This window comes from Nelumbo nucifera, chromosome 1, assembly GCF_055504915.1.
Source record: "Nelumbo nucifera cultivar China Antique chromosome 1, China Antique-T2T, whole genome shotgun sequence".
Lineage (NCBI taxonomy): Eukaryota > Viridiplantae > Streptophyta > Magnoliopsida > Proteales > Nelumbonaceae > Nelumbo > Nelumbo nucifera.
Genome location: NC_142649.1, coordinates 199,827,301 through 199,846,616, shown reverse-complemented (window position 1 = coordinate 199,846,616; position 19,316 = coordinate 199,827,301). Strand labels below are relative to the sequence as shown.

The window sequence follows — 19,316 nt, the reverse complement described above, 5'->3', positions numbered from 1 at the left end:
AACTTAGGGTATGTTTAAGTTTTTTACCCTTATTTTTTTTTTACAAAAAAACATGTATATATATGACAAAAATGGTTAAAAAAACACTTGCATTTTTGTTTTTCTTTATATAAACTGTTATATTTTTTAAAGTTTTCAAAAATTAAATCGGATTGGATCATATTCAGATATCTGACATCCTTAATGGATTCAGATTTGAATCCGTGTTTGTGAGGTCAGGTTGGATCTACCATTCGTGCTATCAGATTAGATTCGGATATACCCAGATTCAATCTATTTGCATCCCCAGATTGAACTATTTTGAAACCAATGCGCAACAAATTCAGATGTGCTCTAAAAGTCACTACAGCCACACATTGGGAACATCACCCTTGTCAATCATGGGGTAAGTTACCGGTGTGCTTCATCTTATAATATTAAGAAAATATTGAAATATAATAAGATGAGAGATTCCTATTATTTGACCCACAAGGGCAATTGCATTTTTTCCTTTTGAATTTAATCATTGACTATTGCATGGAATCTATATGGACAAAATTCAAAATAATGAGCCTATCATAGAATAAGTATGAACTTTTAGGTTATGTTTGGTTTGAAGGAAAAGGTAAGGAAAGGTAGGGAACCTATGCAAGGTTTAGTTTAAGGTCATCTATACACTAAACGAAACACAACATTAAGGTCATCTATACACTAATTAGTAAGAGTTAGTTTAGTTTAAGGTTCTAAATGTTAATAGATATCATATCATATCCATTAACAAATTATCAAACAAAAAGAATAAAAGGTTTTAAATTACATATCAAGAGTAATAATACTTTGAACAATGCGTGTGAACAAACATGCCATACGGAGAAAGCCTTGTTGACAGCTCATGCTGTCAAACATGGATAGCCGAATTATCACCATAGTGCAGCATGGTTATAAGGCATGCCATCGTTTTTAACCCCTATTTGATTTCACTTATAAGAAATACTTCTCTTAACAAGTACTTTTAAGAGCTGAGACCATACATTAAGTTGTTATTAAGTGGTTTTATATGTTTGATAAAAAAGTGGAGTAAAAAGGTAACTTGAAGTTGGTTTTTTTTCAACACTTTTTGAAGTACTTTTCCAATAAAATGGGACAAACCAATCCTTAGTATTTTCTTATAATACCTAAAATACCCCCGCACGAGGGTTATACCTCCATCTCCTCTCATTCGAACCAGGTGGCGACGCACCTAGTTATAGGTCCACCGGCATCGATCGATGGTGAAGAAAAATGGTTGGCAGACCTATCATTTTTCCACTTTCTTCTATTTTGTGAAGTTATTATTCTCGGTGAAATGAAGGCTAAAATTGTTATTTGTGTCAATATAAGCACTTATGGGGAAAATAGCTTTACCAAACATCCCCACCTCAATAAGTGATTGAAAACATAATAAGTGATTTGGCAAGTGTGTTACCAAACAACCTTAAGTAATTGTTAAAATAAATACTTTTAACAACCACTTAATCATTAAACATGGCCTTAGATAAATTCCAATACTTTTTTAAAGAGTCTTGGATTAGAAGAATAAGAACCACGAGGGTGTTTGATATTGTGGATGTTCTTTCGTCAAACATTTATGTTTTGAAAATCGTTAAAAGTGATAGTGTGCATTTTTTAATTATTTATTCAAGTCAATTAGGCATCGTGTAGACAAAAAGGTAAAAAATGGTGGTATTATTAAAGGACCCAAATAATGTTCTTGCAATGTTAGTTTTCATAAAAACCAAGGTAAACACTCCAACCAAACAGAAAAAAATGGTAAAACCAAGGTTTTTAAAACCGACCTGAAGAACAAACCGGTTATGGGTCCGATTCTCGAGTCAAACGGTCCAACCATTCGAATTGAATGATCGGCCTGTTCTGACAAAAAAATAAAAAAACAATCAAAACCATTTGAACAGTTAACTGCCTGGATCAGCCGTTTGCTGACCAAAATCAATAATTTTTAGGAAAAATCCAGTTTTCTGGAAAAAATCAAACCGGTCACCTAACCGGTTCCCGGTTTTTTTGGTCCAATCGTCTGGTCCAGTCCGGTTTTGAAAACCGTGGGTAAAACAACCATGCTTACTTGGTGTTGGTGTGAAGCATTTTATATAAATAAATGCCTACTGTTCCAAAAACGAGCCTGGGTGGAGACAAGATTGCATACACCGGGCTGGACTAACCATCATGAGTGAACACACTGGCTCCATCTTTCTCCAACTCATCCGGAGGCTCCAAAAACCTAGTACAGTGCATGAATCTTTTTGACACATTGTTGACCTATCACCCGGCCTATTGGCCATGACTTTGTATCCATTAGCCACTTGCCACTTAACTATTTATTTAGAGAAAACAATTGTTGACCGAGTCAATGATCCAATCCCCTACGAATTAAACTGTCAAACCATTCAATCCGGTGAGCAGATTATAGGTTAGATGTTAAAGTTGTTTTTTCTTTGTAATTCTATCCATTTTCATCTTTAATGATAATAATTCTCAGTTATTGCATTTATTATTATAAAATAATAAAACATGAAAGAGACATGTCCAATTCTTTAAACAAATTTTGGATGTCTATTACATTTTTATATTTCTATTATTTGATTTTTGAAATCACATATTAACCCATTTGATCCAAATGGTTGAATCATTAGCTTATCACCTTGAGAAAAGTGATTAGGTTGTTTTCTAAATGTTAATCCCCTTATTCACCACCTGACCAATATTTGGATCATTCACCACTATTGCCCAGCCACAAAATTCCAATTCGAATATGTGGACCTGTGTTAATTCTTTTCTGCATATTTTCTGCACTTCCACCAAATATGTGACAAGTGTCTCAGTACACATTGGTAAATACCGGTGCAATGACTATATATTTAAGACTTGTTTGGAAGGGCTTCAGCGTTGATTGAATTGCACTAAAACCCTTCAAGAAAGTTACCAGAAATAGTTTCACAGGAAAGTTGATTTCTTGGCTCATGTATGTGTATTTTGGCATTTAAGGTTTTTCAAATCTCTCACAAACGGGTCCAGCTGACAATATCATTCCATATGCGTGGTATGATGGTATTGATCCTGCAACAGAAAATGTAGGAAGTCTTCAAGTGTTAACAAATAGAAATTTATTTGTTCAATAAAACTATCACATCATGATGACAAAACGAGAACACTTCCTACAAGTTCATTGCAATTGTTCTTTTACTCCCGACCCGACCCATGCTAACGTTTCATGTTCAGGCACACAGAAATTTAGAAACAGCGCAGGCTGTTTTTCCTAATAGCCAACCTTTATTGTGACTTGCACCAAAGACCATACATCGGCACAGACAGTTTTTCCCTAACGTTACCCTTTGGGCTCTGTTTGTTTCAATTTTCAACGTAAAAATGCGTGAATTTTTTCCCTGGTCGAAATACTCGGGAAGCCAGTTCTAGACTTCTAGACTTGATAGTAACTAAATCATTAAATCAAACGTCCAACCATCCAGTTAAACAGTTCACCAAAAACGTTGAGAAAATTACAATAAACCTGTCTTAAATCAAAATAAGCTAAAAATAATAAATTTTTATAAATTTATCCAGTTGAGACTTGAGAATAATAATAGATGGAAGAATTTATCACAATTCAAGAGGATACTTTTTTTTATCAATAACAAAGATTTCATTAATTGATTAAGTGATAAAAAACATTCAACTGGAGCTAAAGTAACTTAACCCCTTACAAATGCCACTAAAGCCAAAAATACAGAAAAAATTTATAGTTGAGCCCAAAAAAACAGAGTTCCTATTCACCCCTTGTCTAGCTAACCCATGTGCAAAGGAGTTTGCACTTCTCTTTATCCAAGTGCATCGAACTTCCATATCTTTTGTCAGCCAGTTGTATTTCCTCTTTTCATTGCTGTAGCTCCATAGTCTTGAATTTTCTTCTTTTAATCAATTCACTACAGTTTCAAAGTCTCCTAAGATCAGCTTGTTTATGTTCAAGTCCTTAGCCCTTTGAATCCCTTTCAGAGCTGCTAAAATCTCATCCCTCAATGGGTCCCGTATTCCAATTGGGCCAGAAAACATAACCATCACAATCCCTAGCTCTTTCATCCCTCAAGATTCCCCCTATTCCGGAGGGCCCAGGAGTGCCCATGTTGCTGCCATCAAAGTTCAGTTTGGTAAAGCCAATAGGTGGAGGGGTCCAAACAGAATTTGAGACCCTCTTGGCTGGGGCTGAATTTGCAATTTCCTTCCAATTCCTAGACAAATCATCAACTGAGAAGTCCATAAATAAGTTCACTGTTTTCAGCCAATGAACTACCCTTGCATGAATCACTTCTATCACTGCTTCTGTACTTCTTTCATTTTTTGAGAACATTCTCAAGTTTCTTTCTTCCCAAATAGACCAACACACTGCGGCCCTAAATAAAGAAGTAAACCATTCCTAAATATAGTTTGCAAATTGATAAGAAATTAGTAAGTGAAAACCCAGACTCACCAGCGGCTTTATAGAGGACACAACAATGAGGAGAAAGACATCAATCGGGCCTTTATTTTTTAAGAAGATCTTCTGTGTTAACTCTTTCCAGTAAGGCTTCCCAACAGAAACTTCCCACCTTCGGAGGAATAGGTTGAGACCACACCTCCTTAACAGGAAAGGACAGACCAAAGGGAACAACCGGTTGTGTTAAGGCTTGAAAAAAGGAAGCACAAGAGAAGGTACCAGAAGGAAAGAGTGTCCAAATTCTGTTGTCTACCTTTGTCAGTTCTAGGAACACTCTGAAAAGGAGTAATAAGGTACTATCCAATTCTCTCTCTCTAATTTCTCCTAGTCCCAAATTCCAACCGAACCCCAAAGAGGACTCAGAAGGTACAAGGAAAGTAGAAATTGGTTCATCCTTGAAAGTAGAGATGGCAAATAAAGTTGGGAACTGATCCTTTAAAGGAGAATTCCCAACCCAAACCTGTTCCCAAAAATAAATAAGGTGGCCAGAGTGCAAATCATACCTAATCCAGGGAAGAAAGAGAGGCTGAATAGCCTGGATTGCTTCCCAAGGAGATTCCCTTGTGATCCTTGCTAGAATGCCATAGTCCCATCCATTTTCTGCAAGTCCATGAATACTATTCACTATCTTAGCCCACAACTTTTCTTTTTCTCGAGAGAATCTCCACAACCATTTCCCTAATAAGGCTAAATTCCTCTTCCTTATATTCCCTACACCTAGACCTCCTTCATTCTTACTTCTACACACCACCTCCCACCCCTCCCTATTGTCCTTTTTTCTCCTCCCCTGATTCCCAAAGAAAGTTCCTCATTAGTTTTTCTACCTTACTAGCCACCCTTGCCAAAATCTTAAACACCGACAAAAAATACACAAGCAAGTTGGCCAAGACAGACCTAATTAAGGTGATTCTCCCTCCAAGTGATAAATAATTTTTCTTCCAAGAGGCTAGTCTCTTCTCAAATCTTTCCACTACTGGATTCCAAAATCCTTCTCTCTAAGGATTATCACCCAAAGGCAAGCCAAGTTAACTTAAGGGCCAATTGGACACTGCACACCCCAAGATAACAGCACACTCCATGATCTCCCCTTCCCCTAAATTAACCCCTACAATACAACTTTTCTCAATTTTACTTTAAGAGTTGACATTTGCTCAAAAAATTGTATAATGAGTTTCAAATTCCTAATCTAATTCAAGTCTCCACCTTCACAAAAGAGAATCGTATCTTCTACAAATTGTAAATGAGAAAGAGGCGCATTCTCCCTTCCAATACTCCAACCCCTAATTAGGTTCTTGGAATCTGCTCTACTAATTAACTTACCCAACACTTCTGCAACCAAGGTAAATAGAAAAGGAGATAAAGGGTCTCCTTGTTTAATTCCTCTCAAAGCTGGAAAGAAATCCTCTACAGCCCCGTTCACCAAGATAGAGTAATGACATGTTCGAATACAACCCATCACTCACCTATACCATCTATCTCCAAACCCAAAACTATTCATCACCTCTAACAAGAAAGACCAGTCTACAAGATCATACGCTTTTTCCAACTCCAATTTACAAACCACCCCCTTTTTCTTTGATCTCTTAAAGTCCTCAACACTCATTTTCTATAAGAATTTGATCTATTATTTGCCTTCCCCTTACAAAAGTTCATTGATTATTTTCTAAAATGGTAGGGAGCACCTTCCTGATGCTAAGGGACAACACCTTTGTTATGATCTTGTATAAGCTATTTACTAAGCTTATTGGTCTATAATCCCTCGTGCGATTTGCTTCTTTTTTCCTTGGGGACCCAGGCTAAGAAGGTAGAGTTCAAACCTCGACTAATCACTCCTCTGTTAAAAAATTCCTCAAACACTAGCAGAAGGTCCTCTTTCAGTATCTCCCAACAGTTGTAAAACCATCTAGGCCTGGAGCCTTTGGTCTGTCCATAGAAAAAACAATCTCTCACCTCTTCCAATTCAAACCTCCTCTCCAGCCAAACCCTATCTTCTATACTCAAGGAATGCCAATCCAACACCTTGACCCAAACTCCATTATTTAAAGGCCTTTTGAAAATTGATCTGAAGTGTTTTACAAAGGCTCCAGCCATCTCACTGTGATTGGACAAAGTAACCCCTTCAACTTCCAGGCTAGAGATGAAACTTTTCCTCCTTCCATTTGCCACTCCATGAAAATATTTGGTATTCCTATCCCCCTCTTTCAACCAATTGCATCTTGATTTTTGCTTCCAACTTATTTCCTCCTTTAGCAAACAATCCTTTAATTGTTTCTACAACCTCCATCTAAGATCCTTACTCTCTTTTGTAAGGCACCCCTTGTTAGACAGTGTATGCCCTTAGCTCCAATCAGACTGATGTACAGATATAGATACATTTCCAAGGACATGAACTATGTTTTTCTCACTAAGATAGGAGGGAAACCTCAGGGATGAACAAATGGAGATAAAACATAGATAAAAATCCATTCTATGAAAGATAACATGAAACAATATTAAGGTCGTGGACTAATTAATCATGCCTTTTATTAGAAATGACACACAGATAGTTTGCTAAATTGTTAGACGACAACAAATTGAAAAGACCCAACTATGTAGACTAGTTTTGTAACCTAAACCTAGTGCTCATGTCCGAGAAATTGGACAAGGTTGCCAAAAACCCAACACCAGAACATCCGGGTGATGGGGCTTCTGAGGCAAGAAGGAGGGAATATTAGGAGTGGGAAGAGAAAAATTCTCTTGCCTGGTGTTATGTCATAGCCTCCTTGGATAATTCTATCTAGAGACAGTTTGACAAAATTGATACCTTCAAAGATATCCTAGATAGTCTTAAAACCATGTATGAGGAGCAAAATCGTTTTGCAAGACAAAAGGTACTCAAACTATTGATGACCACGAGGATGACCGAGAGCCAACCAGTTCATGACCATGTCATACGGATGATAGGTTATATAAATGAATTGGAGGCTCTTGGCTCCTAACTTGACGGTGACACCAAGATTGATGTTGTCCTAAACTCTATACCCTCGTCCTTTAATCAATTTGTCATGAACTACAACATGAATAAGCTAAAAGTTAGCCTACAAGAGCTCAACAATATGTTGCAAAGAGCTGAACAATTGATTAAGAAGGTAAGTCAGTAGCCATGCTTGTTGAAGGTGGCAAATCCGACAGAAAGAAAAGGAAGGGTAAAAATAAGCCTCAGAAAAAGGGAGGCAAACTGAAGAAGCAGAAGAGAGACAAGTCATCTGATGAATGTCACTTCTATAAACAGACTGGGCACTGGAGGAGGAATTGTTCTCAGTATCTGGAATCCCGCAAGAACAAAGAAGGTAATTTTGAATCTCTTGTCATAAAAACCAATATGTTGGTCATTTTTGCATCCTAGTGTATTAACTCTTGAGCTTACACTCATACATGTAACACATTGCAGGGGTTCAAGGAAAGTAGAATGCTGAATGATGATGATAATGTTGTTGTGCTTTACTTAGGGACGACTGCAACTGTTGCAGTTACTGTTATAGGAACAATAGATTTAATTTTTAGAGAATGAATTGTTACATTAAAAGATTGTCTTTATGTACCTTTACTTAGAAGAAATTTGATTTCAATTTCTAAGCTATGTAAGGATAGTTATTCTATTTTATTTAGTAATAAGATTGCAATTAAATTGAATAACAAATTCCTTATTCATAGAGAACTTGAGAATGGTCTTTATGCTCTCCATCATTCTCTAAAAACAAATGTGACTGAAACCATATCGGAGCACATCCCCAAGAAAAGAACACGTGATACAATTAACCTCATGTGCTTGTAGCATTACTGACTTGGTCATATTAATAAAGAATGTATCACAATATTGGTGAAGGATGGTCGTCTAGATTTTTTCATCATGCAAGATCTACCATTTGTGAACCTTGCTTTCAAGGCAAAATGGCAAAAAGGCCATTTACAGGTAAGCCTAAAAGAAGTACGAGCAAACTTGACCTTATACATACTGATGTATGTGGTCCCATGAATGTTAGGACACAAAACAAATACTATTATTTCATTACTTTCACCGATGATTACTCTCGATATGGTTATGTGTACCTAATGAGACATAAGTTCTGAATCCTTTGAAAAGTTCAAGGAATTTAGATAAGAGGTTGAGAAACAGATCAAAGCCTTCGATCAAATCGAGGAGGTGAATCTCTTCGACGAATTTAGAGACTACTTAAAGGACAATGGGATTATATCACAATTGACTCTTCTTATGACACCACAATTAAACGATGTGTCAAAGAGAAAAAATCAGACTATTAAATATGATCCGATCACTCATCGTCCATTCAGAGTTACCCATATCCTTTTGGGGGTGTAAATTAGAGACTGCAATTTACGTGCTGAACCGGGTTCCAATCAAGTCGGTTCCTAAGACTCCTTTCGGCTAGACATTGCTCAGGCCGTTAGTGTTGTAAGTAGATACCGATCATACACAGGACGAGCATTGGATTGCTATGAAAAACGTACTAAAGTACTAAAGTATCTTCGATGATAGTTCACTACAGATGATCAATTATACTGATGTCGACTTCTAGCCTAAGCTAGATGATAGAAAGTCTATATCTGGATACTTTAGGACCACAACCGAGGCCAAGCACATTACTATAAATGAGGCTACCTAATAAATAGTATGGATCAAATCCGTCCTGGAATTTGGAATCCTACCATATCACCCATTCCACTGTTGTGTGACAACATTGCATTTATAGGAATTGTTAGTAGATGGGACATCCAGATTCATAAAGTAGCATCAGGGGAAAATGTAGCAGACCCATTGATAAGCCATTGACACAGAAAGTGTTTTAAAAACACGTAGACAGTATAAAACTGAGGCTTGTGCCCGATTGGACCAAAGTGCAAGTGGGAGCTAGGGGTGTAAATGGATCAAATTCGAATTGGATCAGGCAATATTCGAATTCGAATTTGATTAGAAAATCTAATATCCGAATTTGATTCAATATCTAACGGATATTGAAAATTAATATTCGAATTTGAATCCGATTAAATATTTGAATATTCGATTCAAATTCAATTAATTAATTATTTTAGATAATTAAAAAATATTTTATTAATATAAAGTATATAAGTATAAAAATTATTTATATATTAATAAATTATAAAATATTTTATATATTATAAATAAGAATTAAATAATTGGTCGAATTCGAATATTTATCTAATCGAATTAGGTCATATCTGAATTCGAATCCGATTGACTATTTGGTATAAATAGGACATCTGAATTCGATAGATTAGATATTCGAATTCAATTTGATTATGTCAAATATTGAATTCGAAATCGGATTTTTGAATACCGTTTACACCCCTAGTGGGAGTTGTTAGACAGTGTATGCCCTTAGCTCCAATCAGATTGACGTATAGATACATTTATTGTAAATGAATAAAAGTACATTATTGTTTCATGTTAATATTGGTATGTTTCTGTGTAATTACCCTTTAAACTGGACACTCATGAGACTCATGTCAGTTTAGAATGTTTTCAGTCGTTGGATAGACTTGGGGAGTTTATCCTGTCAAGGCTGACACTAATGTGCTTGGATGAAACGTTGAACCTAAACTATTTTCCAATTATGCCTTGGACCTTGGAGATTGATGGGAAAAACTGAAAAGTTACACAAAACCCCTAGACTTGATTATGGTATTGCACTAGGTGTTGGATTGGATTGTTTTTGATATGTCAATCAATGAAATCCATCAAGGGTCAAAACCTGGGTATGTAGGGGTAGTCTGAGAATTCATCTGAGTGGGTGATTATAGTGATAGGATCGGTCCCTTTATTGGACAAAGTGAATGATAAGGCTTACACTGATGAAAACCTAAACTGCCGACAGTGGATTTCATCTATGTTTGAGATTTGATTTTGCAAAATATATTTATATGATATATATATATATATATATTGTTTTATAAAAAATGTTTAAAAAATGTTTTAATTCTCGGGATCCATCCGAGCAGAGAGTGTGACACTGCACCTTGCAACCAAGGCAGAGGTCCTTCCTTGTCAGGCAATGTTTTAATCATTATGGACCGAGAGGTTAAATGTAAGAAACCATTACAGGACTGATTACCTGGTGGACTTTATCTTACTTAAGTCCATTATCCTTGGGTCTTCATAAGATGGTTGAATTCAATGATCATTTAGGTATAAATGTTGGGCTCATATTGAGCCCATAATTAATAAGATTAAGTAAGTTGTCATGTGCTCTAGATCAAATCTGGGTTTGGAAATGGGTATGGAGCACCCATCCTCTTAAAAGGATAGAGCTTATCTCTTAATAGAGTCCATATCCAAATTAGATTTGGATAATCTCCTAATTTGATTAGGAGAGTGCTCCATAAGGAGATAAAAAAAGAAGAGGGTGAACCAGACTAGAAAACCACTCTCTCTTATTCTCTCTTGTTCTCTTTTGTCTTCCAAGAAACCCTATCACGACCTAGGTTTTCAAGGACCGATGGATATCAGTTTTCTTCTGATTTTTGCAAGAAAAATTCATAGGAATTTCAGGCTCACCTTCCCCAATTCGATCCAAGCAGTTGGGTTGCAGTTTTGCTGAAAACTGTGTTGTTAAATTAGCTTCACCTATACACTGCGCCATCTTCAGTGGAGGCTGGTTTTAGGACTAATTTGGGTGTGAACCACCTTAGGATCTGCATTTGTTGTATCCCTATCAAGCATGATCTTCTTTGTTTGGTTTTAAATCTGGTTCGGTTCAATGCAAGACCAATCCTGAAAAATGCAATTTTTTAAAACATAAGGAATTCAATTCCTAGAAGGATTAGGAAATTTTTGAAAATTTTCCCAACCATCTAGCATGGTTCGGCCATCCATATGATGGATCCTAACCCTTCCAACACCCCCTCTCTTCCTTCAAGTCCAAATATTCAATTTGTGTTGTCACTGATTGCTTCCTTTCCTCCAACCTCCCAAACTCTAGAATGTTCCAATCTTTAATTTTATTTTTCAGAAATTGGAGCTTTCTATAGAATCTCATACCACTCCACTCGACTTCAAGTTACACTCTGACCACCAATCTTTGACTTTCCTAATAAAATCCATATGTGGTTATGGCCTAACCACATATTTTCAAACCTAAAAGGAGTCGGCCCCACATTCCCCAACTCTTCCGTACATATCACAATAGGCCAATGGTCAGAGTTAATCCTTAGAAGGGCCCTACAAATCAAATTCCCTCGGTGCTCTTCCCAATCATTTGAAAAAAGGAACCTGTCCAATTTCGAGCAAATGGGGTTCACTTGGAGGTTAGACCAAGTAATCTGCTATGTGACAGAAAGATCTCTTTAAGCTCAAAGTCATCCACAAATTGGTTAAAGTTCCTCATGCTTGTAGTCACCCTTTGTCTAGATTTATTTGTTTCTTCCGAGAATCTAATCACATTGAAATCCCATCCAATACACCAAGGTCCCTCCCACAAACCCTTATCACCTAGTTCTTCCCAAAATTTCCCCTTGTTAGTGTCGAGTATGTAGGGGTATTTCTGTCTTTATGCTTATGTTGAGGTTGCTGATGTGTAAGATTATGTTAGAACTAGTGTCACTCACTTAAGTAGGGGCACATGTCTTTTCCATTATGTTAGTAATATAAAACACATCAGGCCAAATGGGAGAGTGAATCTTTTCTCATTCGAACCAGAACTTTCTCTCCCTTTCTTCTCTTCTTTTCTTCTCCTTTCTCTCTCTCTCTTTCTTCTCCTCTCTTCTCGACTATTATCAGACTAATAGGACTCAAGGGCAGGCCGAATTATAATATGGTATCAGAGCTCAACTAAGCAACTCGAATCTGCCCAAATTTCTGTTTTCTGCGCACCCAATTTAGGGTTTTCTCTTGGTTTCTTTGCCATCAGTTGGAGAAAAGGGAAAAGGGCTGAAAAGGAGTGGTCGCCCTCTTCCCTTGGAGGTTTCTATACCTCCAGTTGTGCTGTTTGTGGTTGGTTGTTGTGGTTTGTAAGAAGTCCTCCCCTAATTGATGAAGAGAAGAGGGCTGATTCGTATGGTGCAGTGGGTGTCTTGTGTGGTCTGATTTTCAGGTGATTAGGTAAGAGATTTCTATGCATTTTTTTGTTGTGAATCAAATAATAAGTATGTTTCAGATCGTATGGTGGGATTTCAGACTATAGTGTGCTAGGGTTTATGTTGTTTTCAGTGTGATTCGAAGGGAGAGTGGTCCTCATACAGTGTAGTGAGATCTCAGGTAGTCGTGGGGTAGGGTTTGTGGTGTAAAGAGTGCAATTTTCAGCAAAAACAAGTGTTGGAACCAGTGTGGTGAGAAGCGGTGCGGAGGCAGAATATAAAGCTATGGCATATACTACTTGTGAACTAGTGTAGCTAAGGAACCAGCTACAAGAGATGGGATACAATGTTAACACTCCAATGAAGCTCTACTGCTGACAATCAAGCTGCAGTTCATATTTCTTCTAATCCGGTGTTTCATGAAAGAACCAAGCACATAGAAGTTGACTGCCACTTTGTGAGAGAGAAGGTGCTGAGTGGAGTGATAGACATTGCATATGTTAACACAGGGAACCAATGGGCACTGGGCAGACTTATTTACTAAGGGGTTGAGTCGGGGAAGAGTGGACTACATATGTAACTAGCTGGGACTATAAGATATATACTCATCAGCTTGAGGTGGAGTGTTAGTGTCGAGTATGTAGGGGTATTTCTATCTTTATGCTTATGTTAAGGTTGCTGATGTGTAAGATTATGTTAGAACTAGTATCCCCCCCTTAAGTAGGGGGGGATACTAGTAATATAAAACACATGTGTCTTTTCCATTATGTTAGTAATATAAAACACATCTGGCCGAATGGGAGAGTGAATTTTTTCTTTCATTCGAACCAGAACTTTCTCTCCCTTTCTTCTCTTCTTTTCTTCTCCTTTCTCTCTCTCTTTCTTTCTTCTTTCTTCTCCTCTCTTCTCAACTGTTATCAAACTAACAGGACTCAAGGGAAGGCCAAATTATAATACTCCCTTTCTCTATAATCATTTGGCCCATACACATTTGTTAATACCCACTCCAAAACATCCTCCACCTGCTTAAACTTCATTGAGACTGTAAATTGTCCTATCAATTCCTCCAACCCTGTGAAGATATCATTTTTCCACAGTGTCATAATACCCCCTCGAAACCATCCTCCACCTGCTTAAACTTCATTGAGGCTGTAAATTGTCCTATCAATTCCTCCAACCCTATGAAGATATCATTTTTCCAGTTTCATAATACCCCCTGCTGCCCCCCAAGAGGGGGGCCACAGCCCAACTGATTCCCCTACCTTTCCATATACTCCTTGCCCACCTACCATCAAAATCTGTCCTCTTTGTCTCCTGCAGAATTACCACATCTGGATTTACCTTCTTGATTGCTTCTTTAATGATTGCTCTCTTTCTAGACTCCCCAAGCCTCTAACATTCCAACTAAAGATTTTCATTTTCTTCAAATTGTTCACCCCTAACCTCTATTATCCTCACTTGCTTCCTTTCCTCCTTTCCCCTCTAAGGTGGAAACTCTTATCTCCTTCCACATCCCTCAATAGTCTTTCAACCTCACTTATCTTTCTTTCTTTCACCTTTACTTCCTCTCTTTTTTTGTAAGAACACTTTAAGATCATTTAGATCTTTCAATTTACATCCAAGCTTCCCCACAAAGGCTGCCACAGAATCTTCATTCCCCCAACCTTCTTTTTTCCACTTTCGCTTTTCTAGAGATCATCCCTTCTGTCCCTCCCTTCTGAAGATGATTCTCCTTGAAGTCATTCAGCAACCTCTCCAAAACAATACATTTTAGAAAACCAATAAAAATTTATGAGGGAAGCAAATCATAAATTTCCCTTTGTTTTATATTTTATGTAAAAGGGCAAGTCATCATAATTCATAATCACAAAATGGGCAAAAATAATAAAATATGGCTTTAATCATTGTTGTCATACTCGGATTGGACTAGATGGTAAATTTGGTCAAACTAAACATACATAAATGATTGAATGCCTCTTTTACCCCCATAAATATCTCACAACAACTAAATATTTCAGCAGAAAAATTTTAACCTTATCCTTGGAATGAATTTAGCACATCAAACCTTTGCATTTACGGTTAAGGCACATGGATGTACTGATAATGGTCATGTTTGGTTCAATTCTCATTTTTGTTCATTCTTTCCAATAATAACATTCTAAAATGGACAAAAATGGCCAAATGGGTAAAAATTAGCCGAATGAAAAAATGCTGGTACAAACCAAACAATTTTTTTCCAAAATAAAAAATAATTCTTTTTATGGCAAAAATGAAAATAAATTTTTAACCCATTTGGTTATAAATTTCATTATCATTCATTTTTCTGGAAGCAATTAGCACATATTTAAATCTAATTAAAAAATAGTTTGTTGAATTAAGTATGCAGTTGTGCAAAAGAAGAAAGAGATTGGAAGTTAAAATAGAAATGGAATCTAAATTTTGTAAAATTGAAAATAAAATTAATAACATGGTGAAGTACAAAATATCTAATGATTTTATCAAATTGATAATAGTATATTCAATAGAGATAATATACTATTGAATCCCGCCTGTAGCAGAGACTTGGGATCGAATCCCACCTGCACCTAGGTTGGGGGATGGGCTACCACCCCCTCCCCCCGGTTGTGTAGCCCTTGAAGCAAATAAATAAATAAGTAAAGAGAATATATTAAGAAAGTCATAAAATATAATAAAACATCATAAAATCATGTCCCATATGGTTTATTTTCTTTTTTTCATTTTTCAAAGAAGCTTTGCACCAATGGTCGTAAGCTGCCGGCATAGGTTTTCACTAGTGGATGGTTGCCATTGGTTGGCAGTCAGTATCTGTCATCATATGTTTTTACAACAGGCTGCCACCATTTGCTGGTAAAAATCTATGTCAGCATAGAGGTTTTTTATAGAATGAAAAAGAGCAAGAGCAATATGAAGCACAATTATTTTTCATGCTGCAAGTTGGGTTTATTTTTATGCCATGAACTCATTTTTAATTCTAAAATAAATGAAGCCCATGACAAGAATTTTGTAACCAAATATGCTCTCATGTGATTCATTATTGCTCATTCTTGCCCAAAATGAATAATAATTGAAAGCATGAGACTTACAGCAGCAAACCAAACATGGCCAAAATATCCTACTAGCCCACCAATTGAACAGTACATATTGATAAGGACTATGGTACAGCATCAAAGAGTATAAATAAATCCCAACTAATGCATTTATGATTTAATATGACAAAAGACGTACACATCAATCAGTGTTTTCACCCGCTCCTTTTCCATTGCAATAGATGCAAGACTCTGCTGGACAATAGACCATTTTCACATTATCATGAAGAACGTCGGAAGTAATACCTGCAAAACATTATAACCAAGAATTACACAAAAGTTGATACCATAAATGTGATCACCCAGAAAAACGAAGACGGAAAAGGTTTGATTTTATGCCAGCCAAGATGGGTTGGCAAACACCCTAGGCTGCGAGAGAGGTAATCTACTATCCAAGTTTTTGGGCCTTCCACTCAAGCTAAATATAAATCCAAGTGGTAGGTTACTCTGATAAATGGTTTGCTCTCTTACTTACAACATTATTTTTCACTTGACACAGCCCCTGCATTGGTTCTGAAATTTCTAGAAAAAAAAATCCAAAGAGTTTTCCTTTGGGATGGTTTGGATGGTGAGAGGTACTTGCGTCTTGTGGCTTGGAACCAAGTTTGTTTACCAAATTTACAAGGGGGGTAGGGTATCAGACCTCTTAAAGCAGTAAACAGAGCACTCTTGGGGAGACGGATATGGAGATATGGTTCTGAGAAAAAAATCTCTGTGGAGAAAGTGATCCAAGGGAAACATAGAGAGGAAATTGTTTCCTAGGGTCTGGCAATTATTAACCAGTGTATCTTATGCCAGGCTGAAGTTGAAGATGTTGCTCATCAGTCATCTCTTGATTTGATACCCAGTCACATATCATATTTGGTGTCATTTCCAGCATCTGTTTACCAGGTGATCTGCAATCTTCGATTGCGGCTTGACCATCATAGGTTTTCAGTAGAAGGGGAAGGAGATTATGGCAGATGCTACCTGGGGATTTATGTTGGACCATTTTGTTGGAGCGTAAAAGCAGGGTCTCAATCAGGTGGGGGTAGAACCTGAGCAGTTAATTGGAAAACTTGAAAGGTTTTTGGTGGAATGGGCAAGTGTACAGGAGTTCGAAGGCATAAGAGGAGTTTGCAAATCAGCAGGAAAGGATTCTGTTTGTGGATTTTGTAAATGAATGACTAGTGGATACAGTCATAATACTCCATACACTTTCTGCATAGGAGTAGAGGCCTATATATTTCTCTTGTACCCAGTTTGAGGGATTCTCTCCCTCCTTTCAGTAATATAATACAATATTTTACCTTTCAAAAAAGAGTTTATGTGGCTTTATATGTCACTATATTCCAGTAAAGATTCAGCCCAATGGAGATTTTTTTTACCTGTTTGGGATGGGCTACCATTTATGGAGGGAGATGCAATACATGAGGTATAGGGCTGACAATGGCAAGTGAAACTAGACCAACTAAATCCAAAAGACCCATATAGGGGGAGAGAGAGAGAGAGGTACACAAAAATTCTTATGCTGTATACAGATGCATATTTTCGTAAAAGACGTTCCACTGTGTACCACTCCGAATGTTGAGATCCATCTTGATAACCAATTCGTGGCATATGGATTGATGCTGAGGAAATTCAGAAGGAAATAAATTAGTTGAACACATATTTTGCAAATATAAAAAAAATGTCAACATTTCAAAAAGTTAGAAGTTTAACTAACTGTCTATGATAACTAGATAAACTCTCTCCTATCCATATTCCATAATAGTTCCATAGAATCGCGATTGCAACTCAAAATACCAGCTTTTTTTTTTGAAAGCCACTCAAATATGTAAAGTGGATATGCATCGAAACAAAAGGTTTTCATAAATAACTAACCTCAAAAGACTAGTACTAAGTTTGTGCCTAAGAAAATAAAAAAAGTTTTCATAATCAATTGAATTTGAAAGGCCAGTACCAACTTCAAGACTAAGATATGAGAGGTACCAGAATTCTGAGCAGCTGAGTAAGATGCCTTGGATAAACATTGTTCTAAGTCAGGTAAAGAAATATTGCTGCATCGCACTTTATGTCTAGAATTGTACGACTGTACAACAGCTAAAGCCACCCACCAAGAACGCTTTTGATCTGCTGTCTCTTCATGATCTTCTGCCAATAACAATAACAATAAAAATAACAACAACAATAAAGGAAAACACCATAATGAGTTTAATGCAGCTTCCTCAAAGTTTAAGGATAGAGATTCACAAAATTTAGCAGCTAGTAACATATATGGATCTAGACACCTAAATTCTTCCCAATGGTAGCTTAGGTAATAATCCAAAAAGACTGTTTTTTCCATGTCAGCCACCTCTCAACCCCTCTCTCATTAAAAGTTTTTACTGCACATACCACTATCAGCAGGGGGAGAATAACAATTTTTCAAGAAAGGACATGGATCTCGAATTATTATTCTGTGCTCACATCAAGGCATTCCCAGAAGTAAATACAAGATTAATCCATATCACTCATTATATCTCTACAAACACAGGAATTCAGTTAATTACTTGAAACATAAAAACTTTAACAACAGTATGGAATTAGTATACATGATACAAAAAGAGAAGAATGAATATGACATGCCCAAAGAGAATAATGAAAGGGAAAAAATAAAGAAGCTAATCGCTATGCACTTCTACATAGAAGAAATCAATAATAAAAATGAGTTAATGGCAATAGTAGACAAAGATCTAAAAAATGAAATTTTAAAGGTTAAATGAAATAAAGATAGAATAATTTCAATTAGACTTATTTTAGGTAAAGAAATCATTAATATAATTAGTGCTTAGGTACCTTAAGGAGGTTTAGAAGAAAACATTACAAGACAATTTTGGAAAAAACATAGATGTACATGTAATTCTAACACTTTTCATTTTTTTCAGAAAATTTAATACAATACTTTACCTTTTCCTCATAAAAATTCAAGAAATTTAAAATAGTGAAAGGATTTTTATAGGAGAGAATCTAAATGCTCATGTGGGGGGAAAGTGCAGGATATGATGGGTTCATGATGGATCTGAGTTTGGAGAGAGAAATTAGGCAGGAGATTCACCTGAATTCACAATAAGATTTGATCTACCAATAGCAAATACATATTTTAATTTTAAAATAGAAGAACAAACATCTAGTTTGTATTTAAAAGTGGATCAACTTCATGTTAAATACATTTCTCTAATAAGAATAGAATAATTGAAGTACAAGTACCACAAAGTTATTCCCAAGGAAAGTTTTAGCACACAATACAGGTTAATGATTGTAGATTTTACAGTAGAATATGGAAGAAAAAAGAGAATAAAAAAGTGCCAAAGCATTAGATGGTAGAATCTAAAAGAAGAAAAAATAATACAATTTAAAGATGTTGACAGGATATGCTGAATGAGTTTCTGTTCTGTTTCTTATTCTGTTTTATGAATGTTCTGTGTTAGAGAGAGCTTATCTGCCTATTCTGTTCTATAAATTAGGTAGGGGTATTTCTATTTGTTGAGTTGGGCCGATTTCTAGTTATTGGGCCCAATTATTTATTTCTTATTCTCAAGTTGTTAAGTTAGGAAGTTGTTGGGCTTTAGGCCCATTAGTTTATGCTTTTTAAGTTG

At 36.3% G+C, this 19,316-nt stretch overlaps 1 protein-coding gene across 17 annotated transcripts in view; it reads right to left on the bottom strand.

Moving 5' to 3' along the window:
• Positions 1-2,775: 2,775 nt before the first annotated feature.
• ASG3 (SNF2 domain-containing protein / helicase domain-containing protein) overlaps positions 2,776-19,316 on the bottom strand; it is a 69,696-nt gene continuing 53,155 nt past the window's right edge. For 6 of the 17 annotated variants that reach the window (XR_016080904.1, XR_016080909.1, XR_016080900.1 and 3 more), the window contains 4 exons: positions 17,671-17,832; positions 17,195-17,309; positions 15,839-15,945; positions 2,776-3,090 (listed from right to left, as the gene is read on the bottom strand). Coding sequence is in view for 4 of the 17 variants with exons in the window: in XM_088895829.1 (XP_088751955.1) it covers positions 15,921-15,945; positions 17,195-17,309; positions 17,671-17,832 (302 nt within the window). In the remaining 13 variants the exon portion in view is untranslated. Of the gene's footprint in view, positions 3,091-15,620; positions 15,946-17,194; positions 17,310-17,670; positions 17,833-19,316 lie in introns of those variants that run through there. The other 11 variants (XR_016080905.1, XR_016080901.1, XR_016080903.1 and 8 more) reach the window with 10 other exon arrangements.